Source organism: Chiloscyllium punctatum, chromosome 2 (genome assembly GCF_047496795.1).
Source record: "Chiloscyllium punctatum isolate Juve2018m chromosome 2, sChiPun1.3, whole genome shotgun sequence".
Classification (NCBI taxonomy): Eukaryota; Metazoa; Chordata; class Chondrichthyes; order Orectolobiformes; family Hemiscylliidae; genus Chiloscyllium; species Chiloscyllium punctatum.
The window spans coordinates 8,724,536-8,749,008 of NC_092740.1; the positions used below are offsets into that span (position 1 = coordinate 8,724,536).

Below are 24,473 nucleotides of genomic sequence, written 5' to 3' on the forward strand. Positions count from 1 at the left end.
TCCCTCTTGGTATGATGGACAGCATGCTATTAGCCTTCTTCACTACCTGCTGTACCTGCATGCTTGCCTTCATTGACTGGTGTACAAGAACACCCAGATCTCTCTGTACTGCCCCTTTACACAAATTGATTCCATTGAGGTAGTAATCTGCGTTCCGGTTCTTGCCACCAAAGTGGATAACCATACATTTATGGTAAAAACAATAACTGCAGATGCTGGAAACCAGATTCTGGATTAGTGGTGCTGGAAGAGCACAGCAGTTCAGGCAGCATCCAAGTAGCTTCGGAATCAACGTTTCGGGCAAAAACCCTTCATCAGCAATTATTCCTGATGAAGGGCTTTTGCCTGAAACGTCGATTTCGAAGCTCCTTGGATGCTGCCTGAACTGCTGTGCTCTTCCAGCACCACTAATCCAGAACCATACATTTTTCCACATTAAACTGCATCTGCCATGCACCTGCCCACTCCCCTAACTTGTCCAGGTCACCCTGTAATCTCCTAACATCCTCATCACATTTCACCCTGCCACCCAGCTTTATATCATCAGCAAATTTGCGAATGTTATTGCTGATACCATCTTCGATATCATTAACATATATTGTAAAAAGCTGCGGTCCCAACACGGATCCCTGCGGTACCCCACTGGTCACTGCCTGCCATTCTGAAATGGAGCCGTTTATCATTACCCTTTGTTTCCTATCAGCCAACCAATTTTCAATCCAATCTAGTCCTTTGCCCCCAATACCATGTGCCCTAATTTTGCTCCCTAACCTCCTATGTAGAACTTTATCAAAAGCTTTCTGAAAGTCCAGGTACACTACATCTACTGGATCTCCCACATCTATCTTCAGAGTTACACCTGCAAAAAATTCAAGAAGATTAGTCAAGCTTGATTTCCCCTTCATAAATTCATGCTGACTCTGTCCTCTCCTGTTACTATGCAGATGTGCCATAATTTCATCCTTTATAATAGACTCCAGCATCTTTCCCACCACTGAGGTCAGACTAACTGGTCTATAATTTCCTGCTTTCTCTCTCCCACCTTTCTTAAAAAGTGGTAGAACATTTGCCAACCTCCAATCCTCAGGAACCGACCCCAAATCTATCGAACTCTGGAAAATAATCACCAACGCATCCACGATTTCCCGAGCCACCTCCTTCAGTACCCTGGGATGTAGACCATCAGGCCCCGGGGACTTATCAACCTTCAGACCTAACAGTCTCTCCAACACCAAATCCTGGCAAATATAAATTCCCTTAAGTTCAGGTCCTTCAGCCACTGTTACCTCCGGGAGATTGCTTGTGTCTTCCCCAGTGAATACAGATCTGAAGTACCCATTTAATTCTTCTGCCATTTCTTTGTTCCCCGTAATATATTCCCCTGTTTCTGACTTCAAGGGCCCAATTTTAGTCCTAACCATTTTTTTGCCTTGCACATACCTAAACAAGCTTTTCCTATCCTCCTTTATATTATTGGCCAGTTTACCTTCATACCTCATTTTTCCCCTGCGTATTTCCTTCTTAATAATCCTCTGTTGATCTTTAAAAGGTTCCCAATCGTCAGTTTTCCAACTTATCTTTGCTATGTTATACTTTTTCTCTTTTAACTTTATATGTTTCTTCACTTCCCTCGTCAGCTACGGCCACCCATGCCTCCTCCTAGGATCTTTCTTCCTTTTAGGAATGAACTGATCCTGCAACTTCTGTATTATACACAGAAATATCCACCATTGTTCCTCCATGGTCATCCCTGCTAAGGTATTGCACCATTGACCTTTGGCCAGCTCCTCCCTCATAGCTCCATAGTTCCCTTTATTCAACAGAAGTCCTGTCACTTCCGACTGTCACTTCTGACTAGGAAGCTTTTAAAGAACAACGGAGGAGACAAAGGTTAATCCAGGATATTTAGCATGAATTTGTTTTGGATATCTCCCCCCTCTCCTCTGGTTCTACACATAGATGACCTCATTGATCTTGAAGAGGCCCTATTCCCTCCCTGGTTGCTCTCTGGCTTCTAATGACTTTGTAGAATATCGTTGGCTTATCCTCAGCCTTATCTGCTGAGGTTCTCTGATGTCCACTTTTTGCACTCCTGATATCCCTCATAAGAATGCCCCGATACCCCTTACACTCTTCAAGAGATTCACTTGATCCCAGTTGTCTACACCTAAGACATGACTCTTTCATATTCTTAACCAGAGCCTCAATATATTTACTCATCCATTGTTCCCTCATCTTACTGGCCTTACCCTTCACTCTAACAGGAGGACAGTGTCTCTGAACCCTTGTGATTTCACTTGCCAATCATCCCTTTACCTGTTACCCTATTGTTCAAGGGTGGTCGTGATAAACCAGGACAGTACAAGCCAGTGAAGACAACATCAATGGTGGGGAAAATATTGGAAATCATTCTGAGGGACAGAATGAATCATTACTTGGAGAGACAAAGGTTAATCCAGGATATTTAGCATGAATTTGTAAAGGAATTTGATTGAGTTGGATTTGATGGAATCTTAGAGGAGGTGTCTAGGTATGAAGATGAGAATAATACAGTTGATGTCGTCTACAGTGACTTCAGTAAGCTTCACTTAAGGATGTCTCACTCAACTGAATCTCAGCATTTTCACCAGATAGGATTCTCTCTGTCTCTCTATGAAATGCATTAACATAAACCAACTCATTGACTCTTTCTCTCCCTCTTCCTTTGAGTACTGAAACAGCTTCAGACTTATTTTCAACGCTGATGATCTGGAGATTTTTTTACAACTCTCAACCTGGAGACTTTCGGAATTTTTTTAAAACAACTATTCTTCCGACTACTGTTCTTCTGAACTCAGCTGACTGGTGGTATTCAAAAATCTGTTTGTATCGACTGTAAAACTCACCTTGGTAAATATTCAGCAATGAACGCTCCAGGTCACTTATCTCCAGGACATGGGCGGCACGGTGGCACAGTGGTTAGCACTGCTGCCTCACAGCGCCTGAGACCTGCGTTCAATTCTCGCCTCAGGCGACTGACTGTGTGGAGTTTGCACGTTCTCCCCGTGTCTGCGTGGGTTTCCTCCGGGTGCTCTGGTTTCCTCCCACAGTCCAAAGATGTGCAGGCCAGGTGAATTGGCCATGCTAAATTGCCCATAGTGTTAGGTAAGGGGTAAATGTAGATGTAGGGGTATGGGTGGGTTACGCTTCGGCGGGGCGGTGTGGACTTGTTGGGCCGAAGGGCCTGTTTCCACACTGTAAGTAATCTAATCTAATCTAATCTAGACACTTTCTCAGTGTCTTTACTTCAATGTTCCAGATCACATTCTGACCCTTTGTTTCAAATGAACAAGTCACTTTCACAGAACTGAAACCTAAAATCTCTTTTCACTCCACTTTTGAACCCACATTCTGAGTGAACAATAATATTTTATAAACTGCCATCCCACTGTGCCCTCTAGTTCTTGATCCCTTCATGAGTGGGTACGGTCTCTCTATCTACACTATCCTGACCCTTCATGAGTGGGTACAGTCTCTCTATTGACACTATCCTGACCCTTCATGAGTGGGTACAGTCTCTCTCTATCTACACTATCCTGACCCTTCATGAGTGGGTACGGTCTCTCTCTATCTACACTATCCTGACCCTTCATGAGTGGGTACAGTCTCTCTCTATCTACACTATCCTGACCCTTCATGAGTGGGTACGGTCTCTCTCTATCTACACTATCCTGACCCTTCATGAGTGGGTACAGTCTCTCTCTATCTACACTATCCTGACCCTTCATGAGTGGGTACAGTCTCTCTATTGACACTATCCTGACCCTTCATGAGTTTGAACATCTCAATCAAATCTTCCCTCAGCCTTCCCTTTGGCCCAAATCCATTCTGACCTCAGTTATTCTGATGTCTCCAATTGTGAAGTTCAAGGGGAAACATTCTATCCACTCTATCTAAAGATTGTATGATTTGAAATATCTCTGTTCAATTATCCCTTTATTATGTTCTTCTCTTCGATGCAAAAATAACAGGCACACACAGGATCAGTGTGTATGTGAAACAATAATGTGTGTTTTTATGTGAAGGGAATATTTTGATTGACTGGGATGTGATGTTTATTGTCAATCTGACTTCGATTTTGCTGCTTCAGACTGTCTAACAAGTCATGGGGCTGACCCATCATATGCTGATGAAGTATGTAATGATTGACAGCAGTTTAAGGTGTATGTTGTCACAACATCTCCTATGTAATAAAGTGTTATAATTGACTCCCAACTTTCTCTTAAAGGGCCATCTAGCGAATTAGGATCCATTCATGATGACAATCTCTGGTAGAGTCCTGAGTAGGCTGAAGGCAAAATGTGACTTGAAGTGGGGACACTCCCCACTGCACCACAACAATGTCCTACATATTGAACAGGACATAAGCTCAATGTCAAGATCACTTAGCTCACCAAGACCAGAATACTGACTCCCCGTGACAACCCAGCAATCCTCCCTCCCTTATGGCCCGATAGGTTACAGTGCTGAAGCCAGAGGCAGCTAGACCCAACGACATTGGAAAAGCTTCGAAAAAAGATTGACATGAATTGTACGAGATTGGAGTGGTTTACTAGGAGATTCCATGAGGGAAGATTATTGCTACAAAACCACATATTGAAGCAGTGAAGAAAGACAGGAACAAGGTCATTGCTCAGTATTGTACTGAAAAGTGAAGATTCTGTGTGGTTCACTCAAGACAAGTGACTGCCATTACTCGGGGGTGCAATAGCAGAGTTGTCTTGTAAGGAGGCTATAAATCTAGAGATCCAGGTCATTTTCTGGGGTAATGGAGTTCAAAGCCCTCCATCGTCGAGTTTCATTTATTTTAAATCTGGAATTAAGAATCTCATGATGACCATAAACTCTCGGGAAGGAAATTTGTTATTCTTACCTGGACGGTTCACATTGCTTAACGATGGAAAAGGAAACATTGCTATCAGCTCTTCAACACTTTGAAATTTATGTCTGATATGGAATTAATGAGACAACAGTTTTTGCTAATTATAATCTGCTAATCTTGTAGAAAAGCTTAAAGAGAAGACTTCAGGTCATACAGATGGAGCTTAGACCTGCAGATGGAGAGGTGCCAGAAGACAGGAGGAAAGCCAATGTGGTACCATGATTCAAGAAGTGAGCAAGGGATTAACCAGGTATCTACAGGCCAGTCAGTCTAACCTCAGTGGTAGGGAAACTATGGAAGCAATTCTGAGGGGCAGAATTCATCTACACTTAAGAGATGGAGATGGATCAAAGGCAGACAGAATGGTTTTGTTAAGGAGAGCGAGGCAGAAGATGGGATTCGATAGGCTGTTTAGCCTGACCTCGGTTATTTGAAAGATTTTACAGAAATCATGGGACCTAGTGCTGTTCCTCACACAGCCCCTGACCCAACCTCCAGGACCCACACTCGCTTCCACTGACCTGACACAGTGAACACCCTTCTTCAATACTGATGTACTGTCAACCCCTGTCCTGGAGACCTGACCAAGTAAGGATGGCAGAGACAAAAACAGAAATTGTGGGAAAAACTCAGCAGGTACAGTGGCATCTCTGCAGAGAAAGTAGAGTTAATGTTTTGGGTCCAGTGACACATCTTCAGACATAAAATGATCAAAAAAGGTGGACCGAGAGGAGTGTGGATCTTGCAGCTGCTCCTGAGATTCAGATTTATTTCCAGATTTACTTTGAGATTTCTTACGTTTATTAAATTTCATTAATATAAGCTTTTTATTTGATTCATTTTTAGCTCTTTTCTCGTCAAAAATGCAAAAGAAGCAAAACAACCTCACACAATTTTTTATGAAATGGAGTTTTCTCAATGGAAGTTTTGGACAGGCCCACATGTGGACTGTTCAGTCTTTTTCCACTATGAAATTATGAGAGAGATGTTTTTAAACTCACTAAAGCAATTTTTTTTTTTAATTGCTGAGGAATGTTTTGTTTCAAACCTAGTTGTGTTTACACACCTCTTGGACAGGCTGACACGTGGGATTTTATTTTTAATCAGAACATTGATAGCTGGGGCTGGACCACTTGTGCTTAATATTAACTCTTTGGATAAAGAAAGGTTTATCTTTGGATAAAGAAAGGTAGTTTATTTTAGAGATAATATGCTATTGTAAGTTGCTTCTTTTTAGACTTAATGACATTGCAGGCATACAAGAGACACAGAGTTAGATGGCCAGTAGATTTTGAGAGGTGATAACACAGCAGGATCAGTCAGATAGAAGGATGACTGTCAGGAAAGGTAAGAAGGTAGTTCAGAAATCTCTCGTACTGTTGAAAGGATAGTCTCTCAGAGGAAATTAGGAGGGACAGTCAGATCTTGGGCTGTAAGAATGAATCTTATGTTTGGAGGGGTTTGACAAATTTAAAAGAATAATTGTTGTCGGTGATTCTCCTGTCAAGGGCACAGATAGGAGGTTCCGCAGCAGTGAGCATGAATCTAGGATATTATACTGTTTTCTTGGTGCTAGGATTAAGGACATTGCAAAATGTTTGACACATTCTGTTAAAGGGAAGAGTGAGATACTGGAAGTTTTTGTACACATTGAAGGGAAAGAATAAAAGCTTTACAAAGTGAATATCAGAGGTTAGGTAGAAGATTTAAAAACTAGACCCTCAAAAGTAGTAATCTCTAATTTACTCCCAGGGCCAAGCTCAGATGAGGGAACAAAAGGATAAAGGAGACAAATCAATGGCAGAAGAGGTGGTGTAATGTTCAGGGATTCAGATTCTTGGATCACTGCGATCTCTTCTGAGTCTGAAAAGACCGTTCACAAAGGATGGTTTCAACTGTACTGCTTTCGGGAACAATGGGTGAATAAAGAGATAGAGGTTCCAGTCAGGGATAGGACAGAATCATACACTAAATATAAACAACTGGGTCCAAATGGATCTCTTGCACTGTATAATGAGTGTCAGGCCATTCATAAGAGGGAGATCAGGAAGTCAAAGAAAGGATATGGGATAACCTCAACAAATAAGGTTAAGGATAATCCAAAGGGATTGTGTAAGTACATTAAGACCAAGACAGCAACAAGAGATAGAGTGTAAGTCTCCTTAAAAATCAAAGAGATTGCCTTTGTGTTTTCGATTCCCTACAATGTGGGCAGCACGGTGGCACAGTGTTTAGCACAGCTGCCTCACAGCGCCAGAAACTCGGGTTCAATTCTACGCCTCAGGCGACTGTCTGTGTGGAGTTTGCACATTCTCCCCGTGTCTGCGTGGGTCTCCTCCGGGTGCTCCGGTTTCCTCCCACAGTCCACAAAATGTGCACATTTGGTGAATTGGCTAAGCTAAAATTGACCGTAGTGTTAGGTGAAGGGATAAATGTACAGGCCCTTTGGACCAACAAGTCCACACCGACCTGCCAAAGTGCAACCCACCCAGACTCATTTCCACTGACTAATGCACCTCACACTATGGGCAACGTAGCATGGCCAATTCACCGAACCTGCACATCTTTGGACTGTGGGAGGAAACCCTCACCACACAGGGAGAACACGCAAACTCCAGCTGCCTGAGGCTGGAATTGAACTCAGGTCCCTGGTGCCAGTGCTAACCACTGAGCCATCATGCCACCCCTCAGGAGATGGGAGAGATATCAAATGAATATTTTGTGTCAGTTTTTACTGTGTAGAAAGAATTGGAGGCTAGAGAACTCTGAGAAATAAATATTGATGTTTTGAAAACAGCTTGTAATACAGAAGAGGAATTGTTAGAGGTCTTTGAAAATATAAATATATATCTCTGAGACGTGATCTACTCAATCCCAGGACATTGTCAGAAGTGAAGAGGAAATTGCTGGGCCCCCTCCAGGAACATTTGTATCATCCATAAATAACAGTCAGGTGCTGAATGACTGGAGAGTGGCTCATGTTCAAGAAGGAATGTCAGGAGAAGCCTGGGAACTTCAGACCTGTGAGTCTGACTTCGGTGGTGAGTAAGTTGTTCTGAAAGTTTGGATTTATATGCATTTGGAGAGGCAAGGAATGATTCGGGATAGTCAGCATGGGTTTGTGCAAGGGATATCGTGTCTCACAAACTTGATGGAGGTTTTTGAAGAAGTAAACATGAAAATTGATGAGGGCAGAGGGGTAAACATTGTTTACTTAGAATTTGGTAAATCCTTTGACAAGGCTCCGCATGGTAGACTAATTAGTGAAGTTAGATCCCATGGGATTCAGGGTGAGCTTGGCAAGTGGATGCACAATTGGCTGAAAGGCAGAAGACAGAGAGTGACGGTGGAGGGAGGGTTTTGTTCTGGAGGCCTGTGACCAGCAGTGTTCCACGGGGATCAGTGCTGGGCCCACTTTTATCAGTCACTTATATGTACAATTTCGAAGAGACTACAAAGAGCATGTTTTGCAAGTTTGTGGTTGATACCAAAATTGATAGAATATTGAACAGTGAAGAAGGTTATCTTAGAATACAAAAAAATCTTAATCAAATGGTCAATGGGCTGAAGAGTGACAGATGGAGTTTAAGATAAGTGTGAGGTGTTGCACTTTGGGAAAACAAACAAAGGGAAGACTTACACAATTAAAAGTAGGGCCTTGGGTAGTGCTGAAGAACAGAGACCGAGGGATTCAGGTACAGAATTCTTCCAAATTTGCATCATCTCTGTATATGGTGGTTCAGCACACTTGCCTTCATTGATTAGACCTTTTTCAATCGGAGTTGGGATGTTATGTTCAGGTTGGACAGGATGCTGGTGAGGCCTCTATTGTGTCCAGTTCTGGTCACCCTGTTATTGCAAGGATATCATTTAGCTGGAGAAGAGATTTACCAGGATGTTGCAAATAAAGCAGGCCTTGAGTTATTGGAAGAGTCCGGAGCGACTAGGACATTTCTCACTGGGGCGTACAAGATTGAGAGGTGACCTTATCAAGATCGATAAAAGCATGAGGAATATAGATAAGGTGAATGGCAGGTGTCTTTTTGCTCATGTGGGAGATTTCAAGACTGAGGCATATCTTTAAGGTGAGAGGAGAAAGATTTTAAAAAGACATAAGGAAGGAGGCTGAGGGGTGACCTTATAAAGGTTTACGAAATTACGAAAGGCATGAATAGGATAATTAGGCAAAATCTTTTCCCTGGTGTTGGAGAGTCCAGAACTAGAGGGCGTAGGTTTAGGGTGAGAGGGGAAAGATATAAAACAGACTTCACGCAGAGGGTGGTATCTGTATGGAATGAGCTGCCAGACGAAGTGGTGTAGGCTGGTACAATTGCAACATTTAAGAGGCATTTGGATGGGTATATGAATAGGAAGTGTTTGGAGGGATATAGGCCGGGTGCTGGAAGGTGGAACGAGATTGGGTTGGGATATCTGGTCGGCCTGGACGGGTTGGACCGAAGGGTCTGTTTCCATGCTGCACATCTCTATGACTCTATGCCTCTAAGGGGCAGTTTTTATTTTACATAGAGAGTGGTTTATGTGGAATAAACTTCCAGAGGAAATGGTGGATGTGGGGACAGTTACAACGTTTAAAAGGCATTTAGATAATTTCATGAAAAAGAAATGATTGGAGGGATATGTACAAAGCGCAGGCAGGTGGGGCTACTTTAGTTTGGGATTATGGTCAGCATGGACTCGTTGAACTGAAGGGTCTGCTCCTGTGCTGTATGACTCTATAACTGATTATAGCTGGGAAAAGGTTGGTATAGAGGCTGAAGATGGGGAGGGGGGTGAGGGGACAGGAGTAAACACTCAGTGGAAACAGACCCCAGACAGAGAGAAAAGCAATTGGACAGACAAACAAAAGGGGAAAGGTCAGCCTGGGAGAATGAACAGCTGCTGATGGGGACCATTCATCACTGACAATGGATTGTTTTGGTAGTAGCCCATGTGATGACAAGGCCTGGTGTGTGGGGGTTGGGGGAAGGAGGTAGGAGAAGGTGCTGTGGCCCTAAAGTTATTCAGCTCAATATTGAGTCCAGAAGGTCACTGGGTCCCCAAAAGGTGGTGTGTGGAAATGGCAGGCAACTGGATGCTGAGAATCATTTTTTTGTGGGCAGAACATTTCTGTTCTGCAAAGTAATCACCCAGTCAGTGTTTTGTTTTCCCAATACAGAGTTAGAAGTGGACTGTGCAGAGTTGGTGGATTATGAGCAGCCCTGAGTCTGTGTGAGGTGGTGCTGATGGAGAGAGAGGGCTCAAGATTCTGCATATGGCAACACATGACACTGAGTGTGAATGGCAGATTTCATTCCCTAAATCAAGTTGTTATATTATTACCAGACCATGGGCTGCTTTCTCTTGAGAGAGAGAGAGAGAGAGAGACAACTGGTGGTGGTTTAACCTGAGGGCCACCACACCTCAGTGAGGGGAGAGTTGAGAAGGAGGGTCCTTCATGGTCACCTGAGCCAATGTGGGGATTGAACCCACACTGTTGGCATCACACTGCTTTGGAAACCAACCATCCAGCTAACTGATCCAAAGTCAGGAGGCATGGGATAGAGGGAAATTTGGCCAATTGGATAGAAAACTGGCTAACCGGTCGAAGTCAGAGAGTGGTAGTAGATGGTAAATATTCAGCATGGAGTCCAGTTACAAGTGGAGTTCCGCAGGGATCAGTTCTGGGTCCTCTGCTGTTTGTAATTTTTATTAATGACTTAGATGAGGGAGTCGAAGGGTGGGTCAGTAAATTTGCAGATGATACGAAGATAGGTGGAGTTGTGGACAGTGAGGAGGGCTGTTGTCGGCTGCAGAGGGACTTAGATATGATGCAGAGCTGGGCTGAGGAGTGGCAGATGGAGTTCAACCCTGCCAAGTGTGAAGTTGTCCATTTTGGAAGAACAAATAAGAATGCGGAATACAGGGTTAATGGTAGGGTTCTTGGTCAGGTGGAGGAACAGAGGGATCTTGGGGTCTATGTACATAGATCTTTGAAGGTTGCCACTCAGGTGGATAGAGTTTGTAAGAAGGCCTATGGAGTATTATCGTTCATTAGCAGAGGGATTGAATTCAAGAGTCGTGAGGTGATGTTGCAGCTGTACAGGACTTTGGTTAGGCCACATTTGGAGTACTGTGTGCAGTTCTGGTCGCCTCACTTTAGGAAAGATGTGGAAGCTTTGGAGAGGGTGCAGAGAAGATTTACCAGAATGTTGCCTGGAATGGAGTGTAGGTCGTACGAGGATAGGTTGAGAGTTCTCGGCCTTTTCTCGTTGGAACGGCGAAGGATGAGGGGTGACTTGATAGAGGTTTATAAGATGATCAGAGGAATAGATAGAGTAGACAGTCAGAAACTTTTTCCCCGGGTACAACAGAGTGTTACAAGGGGACATAAATTTAAGGTGAAGGGTGGAAGGTATAGGGGAGATGTCAGGGGTGGGTTCTTCACCCAGAGAGTGGTGGGGGCATGGAATGCGCTGCCCGTGGGAGTGGTAGAGTCAGATTCATTGGCGACCTTTAAGCGGCATTTGGATAGGTACATGGATGGGTGCTTAATCTAGGATAGAAGTTCGGCACAACATCGTGGGCCGAAGGGCCTGTTCTATGCTGTATTGTTCTATTGTTCTATTGTTCTAACCCAGATTCCCTAAAGTGTATGATTGAATCAGATCAGCTTTTCTAAATCTCAACAATGGTCACATGCAACCATTAGGTTAGCTTTTTTTTAAATTCCAGATTCAAAAAAAAATTCACCTGCTGCTGGGATTTGAACCCACGGCCCCAGAATTGGGTGTCTGGATTAGTCACCCAGTGACAGTAACAGTACACCACCAACTCCTGTTTTCGCCCATGGGTGAATGCAGGGCTCGGATAGGTCCCACGTGTCTGGGATGCCTCACACAGTCAGATGGACACTGGGGGAATGATCTTAATGTCAGTATAACTTTGGGTCATTTGGAGATTGAGCTAAATATTCTCAGTGTGTCAATGTCTTTCAATACTTACATCAGAAGCACCTAAAAAATATCAGCAAAGCATAGTACATTAAATATTGAAAAAAATTCAATTTGAATCCCAAAGTTAAAATACTACAGATGCTGGACATTTTAATTAAACATCAAAATGCTGCAAACACTCAGCAGTGCAGACAATACCGATGGAGAGAAACAGGGTTAGTGTTTTAGTTCCATGTCCTTTCAGCAGAAAATCAAATCACAAAACATTCACAGAATCTGTTCCACTCTCATTGTGCACCTTCTACAGGCTGAAGAATGTGTGAACGGTTTCTTACCATGTACCTGCAGCCGTGTCTCTTTCTGGATTAGATACAAAAGATTGACTCTTGATCTGTACTCCACCAGACACAGGTAAGTGTGATTGTCCCTCAGTCTCAGCTGGTTTATCCTGATTGAGGCGTTTCCCTCCCCTGGGTTCCCGATGAGCTCGTACCGATTTCCACCGCGTCCAGTTGTCCAGGTTCCCTGTGATTGGGCTGTAAATGTAACGATGTGTTGGTAGGGCTCCTTCCTCATCCAGGTAACAGTGGTCAGGGGAGGGTAGGATCTGGTCTCAAAGATACAGGGTAAAGTAACTGAATCTCCCTCTGTCCCACTCACCACTGAGAGGTCTCCCTGAACATCTGAGGAAAGGACAAACATCAGAATGGATGAGATCAGTGTGCAGAAGGTCTTATTTCAATATGTTACATTCCTTTCAACTTCACAATAAAATGAGCAATTAAAGACTCCACTCATATCTCTAACAGGTCTGTGCTGGACATTCCCCAAGAAGAGTCACCCTGATCAAAATTTCTCCTCGCCACTCAATTTGAAAACCTTGATTACAAGATTAAAAATCAGATATCACCAGGTTATAGTCCAACAGGTTTAATTTGAAGCACTAGATTTCAGAGTGCTGCTCCTTCATCAGGTGATTGTGGATATAAGATTGTAAGACACAGAATTTATAGCAAATGTTTACAGTGTGATGTAACTGAAATTATATATTGAAAAAGACCAGGATATTTGTTAAGTCTCTCGTCTGTGAGTGACCATGTTGGTTTCAGTTCTTTTATATGTAAATCACAATTTTCTTTTAAAAATTACATTCTCAAGTGAACTTTAACAATTGGTGTCTGTCAGCCAAGGTAATGTATTGAAGGTGTGAGCTCCCCTGGGTGTTACTGTCTGTGCCACAACATTTAGACTGATTCTAATCTAAAAATTGACTTTATAGAAACTTACATGGATTCATGCAGTTTTTTGAGCAAAATTTGATGAAACTCTGAAAGTACAAATTCACCCCACAAACGTATATGTGTGTGTGTGTGGGTGTGTGTGTGTGTTTTTTGGGGGGTGGCTGTGAGTGTCTGTGAAAGAGTGTACGCGTGTGTGAGTATGAGTATAAAGGGGTATAAGTCTGTAAGACTGAGCATGTGTGATTGTGGGAGTGTATTTGTGAGCGTATGAAAGAGTATCTGCGTCCGTATGTGTGTCGAGAGGAGTGTATGTGTGTGTGTGTGTGTGTGTGTGTAGGACCGCTGAAGTGTTCTCTGACTGTGGAGGTGGGGGACGGGGGGGAGCAGTCCTGTCTGTTGATTGTTGTACGGTGCCCATCCATCCGTTGCTGTAGCCTCTCCTTGCTCTCACCAATGTAGCATGCCTCAGGGCATCCTTGCCTGCAGCGAATGGGATAGACAACATTGGCTGAGTTGCATGAGTCCCTGCCACATACAGCAGTCTGGGACATTCAACCTTGGACTTTCAGGTGACCATCCTCCAAGGCAGACTTCGGGACAGGCAGCAACAAAAACTGGCCGAGCAGAGGCTCTTGGCCAAGTTCGGTACCCATGGGGATGGCCTCAACCAGGATCTTGGGTTCATGTCACATGACAAGTGACCGCATCACGCTACACACACACACACACACTCCTACGGACGCACACACTGATGCAAACCCTCTCTCATACGCTCACACATACACTGCCACACTCACACATGCCCCTCTCACAGACTTTATACTTACACTCACATACAGGCACACACTCCTCACAGACATTCACAACCACCCCCCTCCCCCCTTCCCCACCCCCGCCCCACACACACACACACACACACACACACACATATGCACATATAATTTTGTGGGGGTGAATTTGTACTTGCAGAGTTACATTTTACTTTGCTCAAAAATCTATGTAAGATTCTATAACTTCATTTTTTTCGATTAGAATCAGTCTAAACATTGTGGCACAGACAGTATCACCCAGGGGAGCTCACACCTTCAATACATTATCTGGGCTGACAGACACCAATTGTTAAATTTCACTTGTGAATGTAACTTTTAAAAAAATGTTTTGTGATCTACATGTAAAAGAATTGAAGCCAACATGGTCATTCCAATGGATGAGAGACTTAACAAATAATCCAGATCTTTTTCAATATATAATTTCAGTTACGTCAGCTGTAAACCTTTGCAATAAATTGTGTGTCTTACAAGCTTATACTTCACAACCACCTGATGAAGGAGTAGTGCTCCAAAAGCGAGTGCTTCCAGATAAACCTGTTGGACTATAACCTGGTGTTGTGTGATTTTTACCTTTGTACATCCCAGTCCAACACCGGCATCTCCAAATCTTGATTACAAGATATTTCCATGATGTGGAGATGCCAGTGTTGCACTGAGGTGGACAAAGTCAGAAGTCACATGATACAAGGACTTCACCTGATTCAGGAGCAGTACTCTGAACCTTGTTATTTCAAATAAACCTGTTGGACTATAACCTGGTGCCGTGTGACTGCTGAAGGTACTTACAGATTGGATCCATTGAACCCTCCTGAATTCATTCATGCAGAACCCTCCACCCGTTGCTCAAAGTTAATTTTCTTTAAATGAGGTCAAGGATTTTACAGCTTTCCCCCTCACTCTGTCCAGCAAACACGTTCAAAGTATTGACCACACTCTGTGTGAAGGAGAACCCCCTGGTGTCATTCCTAATGGAACCATTCACCAGCTCCAACCTGTGACCTTTGAAATGAGCACAGGTTAATTTAAACTCAGAGTCCAGATTAAACTTTTCTACATTAAGTCAGATATTTGGGTGCAGGAGGAGGGGGATAATCAGCCATGTGGTTCTTTGCTTCATGAACTTAAAAGAGGAGCTGAGAGATTAAATGTTTCCTCATCTCAATTTACATAGAAAATCCGTTATTTTGCAATTGTTCCCCTGTTTGACTTCTGTTCACAAGAACAAATATCCTCTCAGAATCTGTCTTGTCAAACTTCTCAGCATCTTGAGGAAGGGTCACTCTGCCTGAAACGTTAACTCTGATTTCTCTCCACAGGTGCTCCCAGACCTGCTGAGCTTTTCTGACAATTTCCATTTTTGTTTCGGATTTGCAGCATCTGCAGCTTTGTTTTTGGTTTTTCCTCAGGATGTTCTTTGTTTCATTAATTTCTCCTTTTGTTTTATTCCATCATGGGTATCACTGGCCCAGATGATGTACATGTATTGTCCATCCTGATTGCCCAGGTGAAGCTGCTGTTATGAGACGGCGGTGAAGCCTTCTGCTAATTAAACCAAACACCCAGAAAAGCTCACCTCGCATCGCCATCTGTTAAAGTATGAGGAACAGAGAACTCCAAAAATTCACTTTTATATTAAAAATCAATTTATTCTTTAACTCTCAAAGTGAACATTAAACAACATCTATTTCCAACTCTTAGCCTCCTTTCCCTAAACTGCTTGTTATCTGTCTCCAACTCTATAACAATCTACTGTTCCAAGAACCACCCATATTAAAGTTACATCAGCTTCGTTACAAAACCACACAGTCGCTGTTATTACTGGTGTGTTTCTTCTTTCAGCTCAAGAAGTCCCTTAGTTGTCTTCTGTCTTTCACTGTAAAGATGTTTCATATGAGAAAGGTACCTTTGATAGAGAATGATTTGAATCGCAGTTTCTCAATGGCAGTTACTCTCTGTCTAACTTTCAAAATGTCTGCTTTTTTTTATCCCCCAAACATCAGGTGATTTCATTGTTGTGAAGTTGGCAAAAACAATAAATTCAAACTCGATTGTGTTTTAGTATCCTGGGGCATAATTTAAACGGATTGGTGAGATTTAAATTATGGTCAAAGCAACTGGTATCTAGTTTACAGCTAAATGTTACATATTTTCAATTTTCCAGTACAGTCTGAGACTGCTCGTTAGTCACGTGACAGGTGCCTGCATGTTCTCAGTGCAGAACAGCTTTCACTCTCACTTAAAGGTACAGTACGCACCTTCAACTTCATAACAACCCCCCCCCGAAAAAAAATGGACCATCATAATGAAAAGATGTCTCCATTTTTTGCCTAATTCTTAATCCCATGACAATGAAATTCATAGGATATTAATTGAAGTTCATATTAATTTCCGCACACATATGTATAACATTGTTATCTGTTCAACCTTATTTAAAATTTATCCATTAAATTTGCGATAATGTTGTTCCGACAGTACCAAACTCAATAATTCCTTTTCGATGGTAGAATATTTTTCTCTGGTGGGTGTTGGGTTTCTTTGAAAAGTAACCAACTGGCTATTCAATTCCATCATCATCTTCCTGTAGCAGTACAGCCTCAAGACCAATATCATGAGCATCGATTGCAACTTTGATTGCAACATTTGGTGCAGCTAAAACTGGTGCCGCGGTTAATACAACTCTTACATTGTCAAGTGTCTCCAGGCATTGTTCCATCCACCGAAATGTTGTGGTCTTCTTCAGGAAATCCGTGAGTGAAGTCACTACCCTGCTGACATTTGGAACAAACTCCCAGTAGAATCCACTTAGTCCCCAAAATCAAAGCACTTCTTTCTTTGAGGTTGTTTGTGGAAATTCCTCGATGGTCTTTGTCTTTGCATTCCTGAGGGTCAACATTTCATGCCCGATGTATTGTCCCAATAATGTCTCCTCTGCCTTCACAAATTGTGTTTTCTTCAATTTTATTACCGCTTTGCTTCTCTTAATCCTTCAAAGAGCTGTGTGCCAACTGTACCATGTGATCTTTCCATGACTCACTATAGATCACTGCATCATCCAGATGTACTGCACAGTTTGTTACCACAGCCACACCTCTGTTCACGAGCCTTTTAAATGTGGCTGGTGTGTTCTTCATTCCAAAGGGCAGGACATTGAATTGACATAACCCATTTGGGGTGACAAACACAGAAATGTATTTCACTTTCTCTGATAAAGGGATGACAATACCCAAACAGTAAGTCCAACTTTGTGATATAAGGGGATTGTCCAAATTTTTCTGTACAGTCCTCCAATTTTAGTATTGATCCCGTCAGGTTTGGCAACTAACATGATCATCGAACTCCACTTGCTTTGACTCAGTTCGATGATAGCTTCATTGCGCATTGCATCCACTTCCTTCTGGACCTGTGTGGCATTGAAAGGATTAAGCCTGTAGGTGTGTTGTTTTATTGGAACAGCATTCCCTACTTCTACCTCATGCACAAGAGGATCAGGCCTCTCCATCTTATTCCTGCATATGTCCTTGTACTGCTGCAACAATCATTTCAACTGGTTCTTTGTTCCTGGGACAGATTGTTCACTAACCTATCCCACTCCTCAAGGACTTCTTCATTGTTTAATATATTTTCAGGCAATCAAACTGCACAGCATGAGATTTGATTCCTCACTCTGTGGGCCAGTAACTAACACTGTTCCTCCAGTTCCCCCTCTCTCTATTATAATAATGTTTCAACATATTCCCATGACATACCCAATATAGTTTTTTCCTGTCCAGCATCTTTACCAGATAGTTTACCTGACTCAACTTTTTTCTCAATTTGTCAGGGACCACAGAACCTGACTTTGAAAGGATATCCTGCCATTGGTAACAATACTAACACGTCATCCCCACGGGAAAATGTCTGAATTCCGGAGTTTTTATCTGCCACCTGCTTCAATCTACACTGCACCCTCTTTCAGTGCTGTTTAGCTAACTCACCTGCCTGATTTGATCTCTCTCTCTCCTCTGATACACAATCCAAGGGTGTGACCTCCGACTTTTGATTTAACCAACCACAAATAACTGAAAATAAATCAATTCTCTCACCTACATTTTCTTTAAAAATCTTGGACACTAATCGGCAAGTGTTTAAATCTGCTGGGATCTTTTGTACCCAAATCTTTTCAAATCTCAGACTGGATCTGTCTAAACCGGTCCAAATCGCAGATGAGCCCCCAAACTGAAACTTTAACTGCGACTTCAACCAAACACCCAGAAAAGCTCATCTCACATCGTAATCTGTTAACGTCTAAGTGATAGAGAACTCCCAAATTCCAATACTTAAACAAAAAAATCAAATTATTCTTTAACTCTCAAAGTGAACATTAAACAACAACTATTTCCAACTCTAAGCTTCCTTTCCCTTAGTTGCTTGCTTTCTGCCTCCAACTCAATAACAATATACTGTTCCAATAACCACCTGTATTAAAATTACATCAGCTTCATTACAAAACCACACAGTGGCTGTCATTGTCAGTGTGTTTCTTCTTTCAGCTAAAGATCTCCTGGATCGACTTCTGTCTTTCACTGCAAAGATGTTTCATATGAAGAAGGTCCCTTTGATTGAGAGTGTTTTGTACAGCAGTTTTTCAATGGCAGTTACTCTCTGTCTAACTTTCAACATATCTGCTTTTTTTTTATATACCCCAAACATCAGATTGTCTCATTAGTTTGATGTTGGCAAAAACAATAAATTCAAACTCGATTGGGTTTTAATATTCGGGGGGATAATTTAATCTGATTGTTTAGATTCAAATCATGCTCAAAACAACTGAGGTATCTCGTTTGCAGTGAAATGTTACATATTTTCAATTTGGCCAATTAAACTGCTGGAAGCTGTCAGTGACTGAATTGAATTGAATTGAATTGAATCGAATCGAATCGAATTGAATCGAATCGAATTGAATTGAATTTATTGTCACATGTACCGAGGCACGGCAAAAAGCTTTGTCTTGTGAGCAGTACAGGCAGATCACAGAGTTAAGTAGCATAGATAGTAAATAATAGGGAAACAACGGAAAAAACAAAAAGACAGGTACAGGCGAATGTGCCTGTTGTTAACATCAAGGCTGTATTTGAGCGAGTGTAGCATCAAGGAACCTGAGCAAAACTGAATCCAGGGGGAAGCTGAGGGGGGAAACCTCCATGGGTTTCAGTCAGACCTGGCACAGAGGAAGCTGGTTGTTCTTCTTGGAGATCAGTCATCTCAGCTCCAGAGCACATCTCTGCAGGAGTTCCTCAGGTTAGTGTGTCCTTGGTCTAACCATCTTTAGCTGCATCGTCAATGACCCTCCCTCCACCATAAGGTCAGAATGGGGATGGTTGTTCACTGATGAACATGGGTTACAGGAGAACATCTCCACCTACAAGCTTCCCTCCAAGACACTCACCACCCTGATGGGAATATTTCATCATTCCTTCAGTGTCACTGGGACAAAGCCTTGGAAATCCTTTCCCAACCGTATCGTGAATGTCCCTGCAGCTGAGGGAATACAGCAGTTCAAGAAGGCAGCTCACCATTCCTTCTCCAGGGCTGGCCAATAAAGGCTGACTGTGCATGGGACACCCACATCCACTTGGACAATGAAAAGATAGTTCCAAGTCAGGATGGCCTGTATCTGATGTCATTGTTCACTGAGCTCTTCAAGGTCCCTACTTTGGAAGGTGCTGGTGGAGGAAATGTTGCTGTCTTGCTGCAGTGCATTTTATAGTTATTTTTATTCCTACAATGATGTTAGGGTGGGATTTCCAGGACTTTGACCCAGTAATAATGACAGAGCAGTGAGATATTTTCCTGCACTGTTCCAGGCAAGTGGGAAGTATTTCATCACACTCCTGACTGGCCAATAGGCTTTGGAGTCAGGAGGTGTGTAAATTCATAGGATTCTTAGCCTGTGACCTGCTCTTGCAGCCACAGTTTCATTTGCACTCCTGGGTTCACTCCTTATCCACAACTGAGGGGCAGTTAAGAGTCAAACACATAACTGTGGGTATGGAGTCACATGTAGGTCAGATCGGGTAAGGATAGCAGATTTCCCTTCGAAAAGGACATGATTAACCCAGATTCTTTTTGAATGGTGACGATTACACAGTCATTATTAGACTAGTTTTCAGTTCTAGATATTTTCAAATTCAAATTTCACAATCTGCCACAATCCCCAGGACATTAGCCTCTGGCAAGGACAGCTCCCCCCATTTTCTCCTCAGCCAATAGAGGTGGAGGATAGCAACAGTGAGGTTCTCAGCTCATGTGAACTGAGGGTTCCTTCACCCTGAGATGAGCTCATCCAATGAGGGTTCAGGAGGTGCCAGGTCTCTCTTGTCCTCACCCAATGCTGATAAACCTGGACCCTCATTGGTGGGGATCTTGGAGCTTGGATTGTCAGTGATGTTTTCTCTGTTCCCGATCCCAGAGCAATGAAGCCAGTTTGAACATGATAATGAATGAGTGTAACTGTGGGAGGTTTCAAAGTTAGTAATGGAATGGTCTCTAAATCCCAGTCATGCCTCTCTCTCTCTCTCTCTCTTTGTGCCTCTCTGTCTCTGTCCTTCTCACTGCCTCCTGCCTTAGACCAACTGGAAGAGCCCAAGTGAAGGAACCAACCCAAGAGCTCCCAGACCAGGTGGAGCCTGTCCCCATTGAGTTGTCAGGGCAGTAACACATCAGAACATTGTTCCTCACCTTCCACTTTCAGACGTGTTCGATACCGTGGTTGACACTTGCCGATATTGAGCTCCACACGACACCGATAGGAACCAGCATCCTCCCGGCTCAGTCCCTCCATCATTATTGAGGCATCTTTGTTGCTGAGGTTCCCCACGAATCTGAATCGATTCCCACCGTCCCGCATTATCACATTCTCACACAGCTCACCCTGGGAATGGTCTGGACCAGGATCTGTGCACTTAAAGATTAAAGCCCGTGATTTCCCCTTGTACCATAAGATGGAGCCGGTGAGTGTGAGGTTAGTGTCAGGGTGGGTGAAGCTGCAGGGTAAGACAGCGGAGCCTCCTTCCTCAGCCCTCACTCCATCCGCGATTGTTATTGACCAACCATTAGCAGAATCCGCTGTGGGGGGAGAGAGAGAGAGAGAGAGGATATGAACACAGCACAGACACCAAACAGTGAGGTAAGACATTGAATCTGTTATTGAGTGAGAAAAGATATAATATGATACAATTGTGGTTTCTGAACAGACGAGTGACAGAGTGGAAGGAGCTCCGGGCTGGATACAACAGAGGGCTTTGGGTGGTTTGTAAACATCCTGATGTTAGACAGTGGGTGTTTGTCGCTGTTGGTTGAAGAGAGGGTTTGGTACCTGAGAGTTATAGAACATAGAACATAGAACAATACAGCACAGAACAGGCCCTTCGGCCCACAATGTTGTGCCGAACATCTATCCTAGATTAAGCACCCATCCATGTACCTATCCAAATGCCGCTTAAAGGTCGCCAATGATTCTGACTCTACCACTCCCACGGGCAGCGCATTCCATGCCCCCACCACTCACTGGGTAAAGAACCCAGCCCTGACATCTCCCCTATACCTTCCACCCTTCACCTTAAATTTATGTCCCTTTGTAACACTCTGTTGTACCCGGGGAAAAAGTTTCTGCCTGTCTACTCTATCTATTCCTCTGATCATCTTATAAACCTCTGTCAAGTCACCCCTCATCCTTCGCCGTTCCAACAAGAAAAGGCCGAGAACTCTCAACCTCTCCTCGTACGACCTATTCTCCATTCCAGGCAACATCCTGGTAAATCTTCTCTGCAACCTCTCCAAAGCTTCTACATCTTTCCTAAAGTGAGGCGACCAGAACTGCACACAGTACTCCAAATGTGGCCTAACCAAAGTCCTGTACAGCTGCAACATCACTTCACGACTCTTGAATTCAATCCCTCTGCTAATGAACGATAATAGACCATAGGCCTTCTTACAAACTCTATCCACCTGAGTGGCAACTTTCAAAGATCTATGTACATAGACCCCAAGATCCCTCTGTTCCTCCACCTGACTAAGAACCCTACCATTAACCCTGTATTCCGCATTCTTATTTGTTCTTCCAAAATGGACAACCTCACACTTGGCAGGGTTGAACTCCATCTGCCACTCCTCAGCCCAGCTCTGCATCATATCTAAGTCCCTTTGCAAATGACAAATGCCCTCCTCACTGTCCACAACTCCACCTATCTTTGTATCATCTGCAAATTTACAGACCCAACCTTCGACTCCCTCATCCAAGTCATTAATAAAAATTACAAACAGCAGAGGACCCAGAACTGATCCCTGTGGAACCCCACTTGTAACTGGACTCTCCATTATCTGAACTCTCCATTGTTCCAGGAGACCCAGAGTGATCTGAAGAGCAGGACTCAGGGCCCTCCCTGCAGAACCTTTTCTATTTCCCATCACTTTCTACTCTATTACCCAGCCAGCCTTCAGCAACCTGGCTCATTCATCAGTCATAGCAGAGGGATGGGGGATGCTGTCGAAGCATTGAGGGGGTGTGGGGGAGGGGATACAGAGAGACATGAAGATGGAAAAAAATAAACTGAAGTAAAAAAGTAAACTCATCATTGTGCGAGAGAACTCCTGTCTCGTTAAAGGAAGTTATGACTGGTCATGATTTAACCTGAGGGTCACTCTTCCTCAGACAAGGAGCAAGGTTGAGAAGATTCGAACTTCATGGTCACCTCAGACAATATGGGAATTAAACATCCCTTGTTGGCATCACTCCACATCCCAGACCAACTGAGCTAACAGACGATGAGAAGGAAATCCAAGTAAATCCAGAAGGCAGTGTGAATATCGTCAAGTGAGGGCATAAGGGAGTGTGGCATGGATGGATGGCATTTACTTGTGAGTAAGGCAGACGAGCTGAGGGTGTAGATTAATGAGTGGGGATGAGATATTGTTGTTTTCACAGACACGTAGTTGAGGGTGTGACAGGATTGACAGCACAATGTTCTGGGCTATCGAACTGTGAGATGAGACATGTCGGGGTAGGGGGAATGTCAAAGAGGAGGGGGTGTTGCAACATTGATGAAGGAGTTAATCACTGACATAAGATGGATGATATCTTAGAATGTTCCTCAAATGAGGTCTCATGGATCAATGTAAAAACAAACCTCCATCACTACACTCTGTCTCTTACCATCAAGCAAATTTTGTATCCAACTGGCATTCTCTCCCTGAATCCCATGCCACCTAACTTCACTAATTAGTCCACCATGTGGAACTTTGACAACAGCTTTACACAAGTTCATGTAAACAATATCTCCCCCTCTGCCCTCACTGGTCTTTTGATAACATTTTCAAAAAGCTCAGTCAAGTTTGTGACACATGATTTCCCTGCACAAAGCCACTTTTATGTTTTTCAAGACCTCCAACACTTCCTCTTCAGTAAAGTGAGTTGCTTTCAAGACATTAATATTTATTTGCCTGAGTTCCCTTGCATCAATTTCTTTCTCCACAGTAAAAACTGATGCAAAATATTTGTTTCGGATATCACCCCCCTCTCCTCTGGTTCTACCCATAGATGACCTCATTGATCTTGAAGAGGCCCTATTCCCTCCCTGGTTGCTCTCTGACTTCTAATGACTTTCTAGAATATCGTTGGCTTATCCTCAGCCTTATCTACTGAGGTTATCTGATGTCCACTTTTTGCCCTCCTGATATCCCTCATAAGAATGCCCCGATAGCCCTTACACTCTTCAAGAGATTCACTTGATCCCAGTTGTCTACACCTAAGACATGACTCTTTCATATTCTTAACCAGAGCCTCAATATATTTACTCATCCATTGTTCCCTCATCTTACTGGCCTTACCCTTCACTCTAACAAGAGCACAGTATCTCTGAACCCTTGTTATTTCACTTGCCAATCATCCCTTTACATGTTACCCTATTGTTCAAGGGTGGTAGTGATAAACCAGGAGAGTACAAGCCAGTGAGGCCAACATGAATGGTGGGGAAAATATTGGAAACAATTCTGAGGGACAGAATGAATAATTACTTGGAGAGACAAAGGTTAATCCAGGATATTTAGCATGAATTTGTAAAGGAATTTGATTGAATTGGATTTGATGGAATTTTAGAGGAGGTGACGAGGTATGAAGATGAGAATAATACAGTTGATGTCGTCTACAGTGACTTCAGTAAGCTTCACTTAAGGATGTCTCACTCAACTGAATCTCAGCATTTTCACCAGATAGGATTCTCTCTGTCTCTCTATGAAATGCATTAACATAAACTAACTCATTGACTCTTTCTCTCCCTCTTCCTTTGAGAACTGAAACAGCTTCAGACTTATTTTCAATGCTGATGATCTGGAGATTTTTTTACAACTCTCAACCTGGAGACTTTCAGAATTTTTTAAAACAACTACTCTTCTGACTTCTGCTCTTCTGAACTCAGCTGACTGGTGGTACTGAAAAATCTGTTTGTATCGACTGTAAAACTCACCTTGGTAAATATTCAGCAATGAACTCTCC

The 24,473-nt window shown here is 43.1% G+C and overlaps 1 protein-coding gene across 1 annotated transcript in view; it reads right to left on the reverse strand.

The window, feature by feature from the left end:
* LOC140493693 (junctional adhesion molecule-like) overlaps positions 1-24,473 on the reverse strand; it is a 36,562-nt gene that overhangs the window by 2,498 nt on the left and 9,591 nt on the right. Inside the window, exons 2-3 of the mRNA XM_072592431.1 lie at positions 20,663-21,049; positions 12,210-12,557 (exon numbers count right to left, since the gene is read on the reverse strand). Coding sequence (XP_072448532.1) covers positions 12,210-12,557; positions 20,663-21,049 — 735 coding nt within the window. The remainder of the gene's footprint in view (positions 1-12,209; positions 12,558-20,662; positions 21,050-24,473) is intronic.